Source organism: Mauremys reevesii, linkage group 8, assembly GCF_016161935.1.
Source record: "Mauremys reevesii isolate NIE-2019 linkage group 8, ASM1616193v1, whole genome shotgun sequence".
Classification (NCBI taxonomy): domain Eukaryota; kingdom Metazoa; phylum Chordata; order Testudines; family Geoemydidae; genus Mauremys; species Mauremys reevesii.
In genome coordinates, this window is record NC_052630.1 from 96,337,227 (window position 1) to 96,346,700 (window position 9,474).

The 9,474-nt window shown below is 41.9% G+C and overlaps 1 protein-coding gene across 3 annotated transcripts in view; it reads left to right on the forward strand.

Moving 5' to 3' along the window:
* Positions 1–6,200, forward strand: part of USP24 (ubiquitin specific peptidase 24) — a 109,909-nt gene extending 103,709 nt beyond the window's left edge. For 2 of the 3 annotated variants that reach the window (XM_039483808.1, XM_039483809.1), the window contains exons 63-67: positions 1,896–1,974; positions 2,684–2,759; positions 4,509–4,595; positions 4,930–5,040; positions 5,250–6,200. In XM_039483808.1, the coding sequence (XP_039339742.1) occupies positions 1,896–1,974; positions 2,684–2,759; positions 4,509–4,595; positions 4,930–5,040; positions 5,250–5,312 (416 nt within the window). In that variant the 3' untranslated portion in view covers positions 5,313–6,200. Of the gene's footprint in view, positions 1–1,895; positions 1,975–2,683; positions 2,760–4,508; positions 4,596–4,929; positions 5,041–5,249 lie in introns of those variants that run through there. The other variant, XR_005583521.1, reaches the window with a different exon arrangement.
* Positions 6,201–9,474: the final 3,274 nt, after the last annotated feature.

Below are 9,474 nucleotides of genomic sequence, written 5' to 3' on the forward strand. Positions count from 1 at the left end.
CGCACACCTGCCTGGGACCAGGAACGTCTTAGCAGATCACATCAGCAGCACTTTCTCCTCTCGCCACGAGTGGTCACTTATCCGGAGGTGGTCAGCATAATCTTCCAGAGGTTGGGAACTCCCCAGGAGGACCAGTTTGCAACCAGGCAGAACAGAAAATGCTGCATGTTCTGTTCGATTCAGGGAATGGGCAAGGGCTCCCTATCAGACGCCTTTCTCATTCCATGGTCGGGGCACCGATGTATGCCTTCTCACCAGTGCTGCTGATTCACAGAGTCCTTGCAAAGATCAGGCAAGACAGGGAGAAAGTTATCTTAATAGCGAGCGCTGGTTTGGCATGTTGCTGAGCCTTTCAGTAGCCGCCCCGCTGTAGCTGCCCCTCTGGCCACATCTGCTGTCACAGAACCACAGCAGCCTTTTGCATCCAAACCAGTGCGGTGCTGTACTTGACAGCTTGGCTACTGCATGGCTAAGCGCGGGAGAACGGACATGCTCAGCCCGTGTCCAACAGGTCTTTCTGAATAGCAGGAAACCCTCTATCAGAGCAACTTACCTGGCCAAATGGAAAAGATTCACATGCTGGACCTTGGAACAGCGTATTCGGGCTGAGCAGGCCCTGCTGTAGGAGGTCCTGGATTATCTGTTGCACCTCAAACTCCAAGATTTGTCCTTGTCATTGATCAAAGTCCACCTGACCGCTAACTCCGCTTTCCATCCTTTGTTCCAAGACAGGTCAATCTTCGCTCGCTACATGACAGCACAGTTTTTGAAAGTTCTGAAGTGTCTCTACCCTCACATCCAGGATCCCATCCCTCCCTGGGACCTGAATCTCATGCTGTTGAGACTCATGGGGTTTCCATTTGAGCCACTGGCTTCCTGCTTCTCTCCTGGAAGGTCTCATTCCTGTTTGCGATAACATTGGCCCACAGAGTGCCCAAGATCAGGGTGCTTACTTTGGAGCCACCCTATACTGTGTTCTACGGTGTCCAGCTGCGACCGCACCCAGCATTTCTGCCGAAGGTCGTTTCCAAGTTTCAGGCTGGCCAGGATATATACTTGTCAGTCGTCTTTCCAAAGGCTCATGCGTCAGATGAGGAGCGCAGGATACGCGCCCTGGACGTCAGGAGGGCGCTGGCCTTCTACACAAATAGAACTAAGCTGTTCCGTATGTCATTGCAGTTGTTCATTGCGGTGGCAGACGGAATAAAAAGTTGTCCAGTGTCTGCTCAGAGAATTGCGTCCTGGATCACAGCCTGCATCCGTTACTGCTATGAGCGGGCGAAGGTGCCTCCACCAGCGATCATGACAGCACACTCGACTAGCGCACAAGCCTTGTCAGTGGCCTTCCTGGCACAGGTATCAATCCAAGACATCTGTAGGGCCTCTACCTGATCTTCTGTCCACATGTTTGCATCTCATTCTAGACTTACCCAGAAATCTTGAGATGACACTGGCTTTGGCAGAGCAGTGCTGCAAGCTGCAAGATCATGAGCTTTGAGCCCACCTCCATTGATACTTACTGCTTGTGAGTCACCTAGAATGGAATCGACATGAGCAAGCACTCGAAGAAGAAAAAACAGTTACCTACCTTTTGTAACTGTTGTTCTTCGAGATGTGTTGCTCAAGTCTGTTCCATTACCCTCCCTTCTGCCCCTCTGTTGGAGTTGCCAGCAAGAAGGAACTGAGAGCCCGTGGGGCTGCTGGCCCCTGATATACTGATGCATGAGCGCGGCACTCAAGAGGGCACCACAGCTGGCCCTTCGGATACAGCTGAGGCAAAAATCTGTGACCCTGCAGGTGGGCGCGCACACACCTAAAATGGAATGACATGAGCAACACATCTCAAAGAACAACAGTTACAAAAAGGTAGGTAACTTTTTTTTCTCTCATTCCAGCCTTGATGCACCATAGTAACCACGTGGACAGCAGTCGTTGCTATCAGTGTGTCAAGTTCCTTGTTACTCTTGCGCAGAAGTAAGTAATGGTAAAAGAAAGTGAAAAGTTCATGTTAATCTCTCCATAGTAACAACCTCACAAATTGTCACCTGTCGGCTGGGTGGGTTACTGTAATGCAGTTGAAGTTCAGAGGCCTGCTCTTAACTTCTAAGTAGACTTCTTCTGGATCTCTTGAAAATGAGATGCTAGGTTCCCTTGAGATGGATTGAAGTTGTATGTGGGGTATTTTTAAATATGCTAGTCACTGAGTTGGATTTCTCCTGCCACAGATAATACCAACATCGAAAGCCAAAGCAGGAGAGCTGCATTCTATAGTGTTTAAGGCAATTGTCAATTCTTGCATGCGAAATGCAGGTTTCTGGAAGATAAATATAAGGAAGGATTTCAGATCTTTCATGTCAAAATGTTTGAGGTTTTTAAGTCTAATCATGTATTCTGTTAATTAAAGGTTTAAAATGTATGCTCTTGGTTCACCTTTAACTTACTTACGTAATAGACTATCTGATGTAAATTTCATTCAAGGTTATTTGTGTATCGCTAAGCCAGTTAATTTATTATAGCATTGTCTTCAAAAAAAAAAAAATGTTTGCAATATTGACATGTAGAGAAGACAGTGACTGACTTGGTTCTTGTAATGTGTGTGAAGGAAGGAGCAGTCTTTGAATTTCAGATTTAGCGGAAAGGATTGCCTTTATTGTGGATAATAAATATGCTCTCAATTTCCAAGGTGCCCTGCTGCTAAAGATTATTTCAAGGAGAATTCTCATCATTGGAGCTGGGCTGTACAGTGGCTACAGAAGAAGGTAATTTGGCTGGGGCAATATTATGGAGAGACTGTCTGTCTTCTCTTCCTTGTTACATTTGCAGACTTCTGTTATAAGTTGATCTGTAATTTTTTTTTTAATTTAATTTTTGTTGACCCATAACTATTCACAAATTTCCCCTGATAGTTTAGGCTGGGGAAAGGTTTTCACGATCAGCTTCAGAAAACTGTCTCTGTGTGTCTGTCCTTCCATTTATAACTGTTACTCCAGTAGTTAGGACACTTGCCTGGGATGTGGGAGACCCATGTGTGAATCCCTGATCTGGAACAGGGACTTGAACACAGATCTCTCTCCCAGGCAAGCAGCCTAGCCATCAGGCTCTAGGCTACTCTGTGGTAGATTGCTCTCTTTCCTGTTGAAGGTTTCCATTTTGTATAAATACGTAAATATTCAGTTGAGCAGGTGAGTGCCCTAACCAATGGGCTCTAGGCTATTCTGTTGTCAATCTCCACAGTTCCACTTTGTGTAAATCTATAAATATTTGTTGGACTAAAGAGAGAGTGAGAGAGACTGTTTCCTGGTGATTGAGACACTCACATGGTAGGTAGGAGATACGGATTCAGATCTTTTCTTCCCAAATCAGGAAAATCAAAACATTTTCTGAACTGACCGGGATGTTGTCCCTGATTTTTTTGGGGGGGAGGGTTTGCTGGCCAAAATGAAAAATCAGTCATTCACCTAGCTCTAATTATAAGCTCAAACCTCCCCTTGCTGTATTTTTGGAATAGGCATGGATTTCACCTTGGTTTCTGTGATCATCATTATGACAGAGTGCAAGTTTTTTCTGGAATCGCAAGTAGTATTATGACATGGATACATTTGGAAAAGTCACTTTATTTGGCTCCTTACTTTAAAATAGAAAGGATTGTGTGCACACAAATGTACACACAGGTAGCAGTAAAGAAAACTCATGCATAGTTTTTTATAAATTGGGATTTTTTTTAAATCAGTGCTGGTCCCCATGACTAATGTCCCTCCCCATGAGGAAAGCCAGCTTTGGAAGCTTTCAGAGGCTGAAGTTCAATGTAGAAAATCCAGTATGGAAACCTTCCCTTGCCAGCATACTGGTGCAGGGAGCCACCTTCCACTGGAGATTTCTTGCAACCCGTTGCAGTTCAATACAGAAAAATGTATGCATTAAACAGACACCACTGTCCTCTCAATTCCCACTGCCATGGCTAGGACCTCTAGCTCCCAGCTAATGCAGGCCAGGCAGTGCTCTCCAGTATGACACTTCAGTGTGAAGGTCAGTAGAACCAGTCCATATTCTGCTTCTGCAGTCCAGATTAGGCCACGGTCTCTCTGCAAGCACTGCATGGGGTATCATTGCTGTTCCAGAATCCGAGACTCTCTCCAGCTGCAAAAACCTCCATCTTTTTCCCTGACAGCTTTTTACTAGGCAGTTGTGTTGCCAGTGCAAAAACTGCACCATACTGAAAATTGAAAATGTGGTAACAGGCATGAAATGAAATTTGCTATAAAAAATAGAACAGTGTTACTGTACTGCTATCATACATCTTGGCTTTGGTGCCTTTTAATGAATTAAATCAGAATGTTTCAGTGATGTGGACACAGGCTATCCAGTGTGCTGCACAGGTATGCCACAGATTTGGGGAACCTTGCCACAGGCTTTTTGGCCCATCCTGCTGTGGAATATACAAGCAAGGCCTTAGGTATGTAATGTGTTTCTGCTGCTCAGGTTTAATTTCTACTTTGGTTTTTATTTAGATGTCGGAACACTATTGGGCTCCACAGAGTAATGTGTCCAATGAAACATCCACTGCAAAAACCTTCCAGCGCACTATTTCAGCACAGGTACGTGTCATAATCACAAGAGGTAGCGTTATATTGTTTTCATTTCCCCTTCCTACTCCTTGCTGAGTGGCCATTTTCTTGGCATCTTACTATAGACAGGTGGACTTAAATGCATTCTTCCTGTGGAGGTTGGATCTTAAGTCTGTTCCTGGCTACAGTGGGCACCCTTAAGTGAATCCACGTGGTTACCTTGGTTACTTCCTGCCAAACTGTGGCAGGTCCGTTAGCATGTGATCAATATTGGCAGATTTTGAGTTTTTAATTACGATAATTGAATGAATAGGGTATGTGGCCTTTTTGGCATCTAACCTCCTGAATTTCCATTCTACCCTAGGACACGCTGGCATATGCCACAGCCCTGTTGAATGAGAGAGATCAATCAGGAAGCAGTAATGGATCAGAGAGTAGTCCAGCCAATGAGAATGGAGACAGGTATCTACAACAGGTAAATAAAATAATAATCCTCTCATGTTAAGAATTCATGGTGGGCTTCACACTAAGAATTCCCTGTACTGCATATTTACTTAATGGCTGCATTTTAAAGATGTGATACAGACAAAATAACCCTGACTGCAATCAGGGTGCTAACGTTTCACTGTATACCTTTTAAAGAACAATGTGTGTACTACCATCATTATTTTTGTGTGTTGAAAGGGCTTGGAGTCTCCCATGGTGATTGGTGAGCCTAAAAGTGACCTTGACGACGTTGACCCTTAGAAGATATCTACGAACTCAAGAGCAAGAGTTAAACTGAAATATTTAATGCCTGGCACCTTTTTGAAACTGGAGTCCCATCGCTTACACCTTCAGAGGAGGCTGGAGAGAGAATGCTTTATAAGAATCAGTGGCACCCCTGAAGTTTTGTTTCCTTCAGAGTTCAAAGCATTCTTCATCTGTGGAGGTTTAGGAACTTTAATGCTGCAAAGAACTCCTGCGGTAGCTAGTGTGATTGTCCAGACAGGATAAAAGTTTGTCAAGATTTTATCAAATACAAAAAAAAAGCTAGTGGTTGAAATTTTTATTATGTGAACATTAAATGAGTGAATGTAAAACTGTTGCTTTTTCTGTGATGCTGCAAAAAAAAAGATTCTTTTGGGTTTTATACAGGAAAAAAAATCAGTCTGCCTTTAGGTATGGAGGGCAAATTTTTAATCTTTCTGATAATATTGAATAGGAATATTCAAAATTATGTAAAGATGTGTGATGACTTACATTTACATTGTAAAATATTAGTTTAAGAATCAGTCTACACAAGGACCTTTGTATTTAATATGTCTCCCCGCTCGTTTGTATAGCGCCTGACAGAGGGGTCACGGAGAGAGCTCTCAAAGATTGTGATTCCTTATAGAATGACTTTGGCACAAGAACTCTGGAACTGGTGAGCTTTTTCTGATAACCTTCTGATGTCAAATTGGGAAGAGCAATAAAAAGCTTTGTTTTCTCTAGTACCAGGTGTGTATGAAATGACATAGGTGGATTTAAAAAAAAAATTTAATGTTTAAAAAGAAAAAAAGCACTTTAAGATTGAATTGTTGCAGTTTGACTCCATTAAATCATCTTTTTAAGACTTGGAGACATATTGAATAAACTGTAGTCTTAATCATGTGATCTGCAATCATTTGCTTATGCTTTGAAGTTACTGAGGAAGTTGGTATTGGTTGTATATGATGAATAATTCCCTGAGTGAGTTGGAGACATTTTTGTGTGGATTTTATAATAATTTTAATGCAGGGAAAGAATGATTTGGCTTTGTGTTTTCACTTGACCAGGCAACATTTAAAATACCACAGCTAGGTTTATTGGCTCATAAATAACTGGAAACCAGTTGAACTACATGAGCAGAGTTTTGGTTTCCATGTTGAATGCAATTCAGTCATTTCTAGTAGCTCGGGATACTCGCTTCTTTTGTGCCAGTTGAGTTTTCATATTTGTACATTTTGCATTTTCAGTTTGTCACATTGTCTGCACTGCTTTTGCCTTTATTTATGGATTCTGCCTTACTTTAAAAAAAAAAATGCACAGAAATGGGGGAAATCTTAAGGAGTGCCTGCGTACCTCCAAAATGGATACATTTGCCAAGTCAAAGGCACAACCAGCCAAAAAGTGCCTTTTTTCTTTTTACTTTTATGTACTATTGTCAAAACACGAACTGGCAGATGGCTTTTCACTATTGTGCACTAATCTTGAAATTAACCAGTCATTTCATTGTTGAAGCAACCATCCGATAGGATTTCCGTTGTACAGCTCTATAACTTATTGCAGGTTAGAGAACCCAAGTCAGAAACTGCCTGTTCAAAATAAGGATGGCATTGTAGTGGATATTTTTTTCAAAACAATGTCATCATTGAAATATGGCAGAGTTAGCAGATTTTATAAATGTTTCTGATAACATGCTGGGAAATTTTAAATGTGATGTTTTAAATTAATTTTGAATAAATCATTTCTCACTGACACCTCTTTCCCCACCTTCCCTATTACTTCATAACAGGTCATAAATCATCTCAGAAATAGTCAATATACAGTAGTGATTTGATGTCGTTGTTCCTAGGGGCCAGCATCAATTGTCACTTCAAATCCCTATTATTTCCTATGGAAACTTATGCCCTCTGTTACTGCAGGCCAAAGTAACATCGCTTGCACAACTGCACCAAGATGGCTCAGATCACCACTGTATGTTCCACATCAATACAAACTTTTCATGGTTCTGCTCATGCTTGTACAAAGTCAGTGGCTATAATTTTCAATACTTTGGTTTCCAGCTGCTGTCATTTGAACCTGCTGAAGATTATTTTTTTTAATATAGTTTGACAAAAGTAGCTTTTTTTGTGTAAATTGTGACGTGTTTCTATGTTGTAATTTTTACTGCCAGTCTTTTGGATGAAAATGTTTTTATACATCTTACAATATGTTCAGTAAGCGAGCAGCCATAGCATGCCTATGTGCTCTCGGGGATAGATTTGTCCAACTAATGCATAGACATTGGCACTGGAAAAAACAGGCAGTCCTGATGAATAGTCTTGGGAATCCTGGTCAATGGAATAAAGTTATTCCTTTCACAGAAAACTAGTGTAGTCTTTAGATTGTTCATAAAGCTGTGCTGTCATGTTGTTGATCCTCTTACCCTGAACCTTCCCATAGCTAGTCCTTCAGGTAATAAGCGGTAGATTATTATCCTAATACACTTTTTTTGACAGCCCCGGGACAAGATGACATCTAATTTGAAAGAGGTGAATTACTTTCAACGCTATTCTGTTGTACACCCTTACAGCGTGGCTGTCTGCAAGCACAAGCATAGACAGGTGTAATAGCCATCTGCACTACTCCACCCTGCTTTCTTACAGCAGAATAAAGTCACTTGATTAGACTGGCTAAGCTCTTTGAATATTTTGCTTGTCACATAGTAGGATTAGCTGGAAGTTGCCTGAGGGCCACACTTTGCACTGATACTGACTTCTTTGTGCATGATGCATAAAACAGTGAGATTCTGCATACTCCACTTATGCTGGTTCAAAGAAAGAACTTGTATGAAAAGCAGGAAACAAAACGACATCAGACTTGTTATATGTGCCCAGTCTTCCTCCTTGTAGAAGGAGAAGACACAATAGCTACAAACAGGTATGTAAGTCGCAACTCTACATTTCTTAATGAAACAAAACCCTTCCTGACAGATGCCTGCTCCCTGTATCCTGTGGATGAGTGTTTTAATCAGCAAAATAAAAGCACAGCACCTCTGCACTGTTAAGAAGAAACAACTAATCTTCAAGCATGATAAGGCTGCCCCCTATCATGTTAATTACTTGGTAGCAGGAGTCCAAAACCTTGAGACAATACACTAGTGTGAAATATACTGGTGCTTTAACCGTTGACGATCTGCATCTTCGAGCAAGCTATTACGCCACACTTCTCAGGGGCTTAAGCATTGTGAGAGCTTTCTCTTATCTCACCCCTTCACCAAATGGAGCGATGCACTTTGCTCATGTATCAACCGCAAAGCAGCAGACACCATATTGGAAGATGTCAGAAGGCTCTGAAGTGCCCTAGCATGCCTCAGGGTAGTAGAAAATACTCATTTGCCATGGGTCATGCTGCTGTTAAAGAGAGAACTGCCCCTGTTGCTACTGTTTTGTTATTCAGGCACAGTGGCAATTATTCACTGCTCTCTATCATTTAGGAAAACCAGTTTTGATCTCCTTGGGTAAGCCATGAAACGTTCCAATTGGCACAGTAAAGCGCACATCATTTTCCATACCCTTTTTTGAGCTTTTATTACATCTGTTTCTGCTCTTTAAGGAGCATCCTACTGACCAGCAATTTGTTCTGCCCTCCAACCTTCTCCCTTAAGTAGTTGTAAGTTGAAGTGGAAAGGTTTCCTATTTTTCCTCAGATTTAGATGTCCTGAGTTCAAAATCGAGCAGGCTGTCCCTGCTTGCTTAAAAAAAATATTGCACACACACTTTTATCAGATTGTTGCAAAGGTCCGAGTCCTGACAGTGCTAACATAGTGTGTTTTTGGCACAGGTAGGCAGGGGCTAATCTTGTATTAAAACTGATTAATATCTGTAAGGAAACTGAGTAAGTGCTAGAAACCTCTCAGGTTGTAATAAGTCTAATCTGCTGCAGTGTGTTTGATTGCTTAATGTTAATCACATGACAATCCTCAGATGGGTTATTTGCTGTTTAGTTGAGCAAATTAAACCCCTTTATGCAGAACAATCCTTGCTTTTAATGTCTTTATGATAAAGCACCTCCCCAGGGAAGTGCTTAATGTGGACGAAAGTCTTCCTGTACTGTGTTCAGATGTGGCATAACCAAGACTTGGTGTTCTCCATGACTGCCCAGGCTTTCAGCACTGGTCAGTTCCCTAGCTAGCCCACAAAGC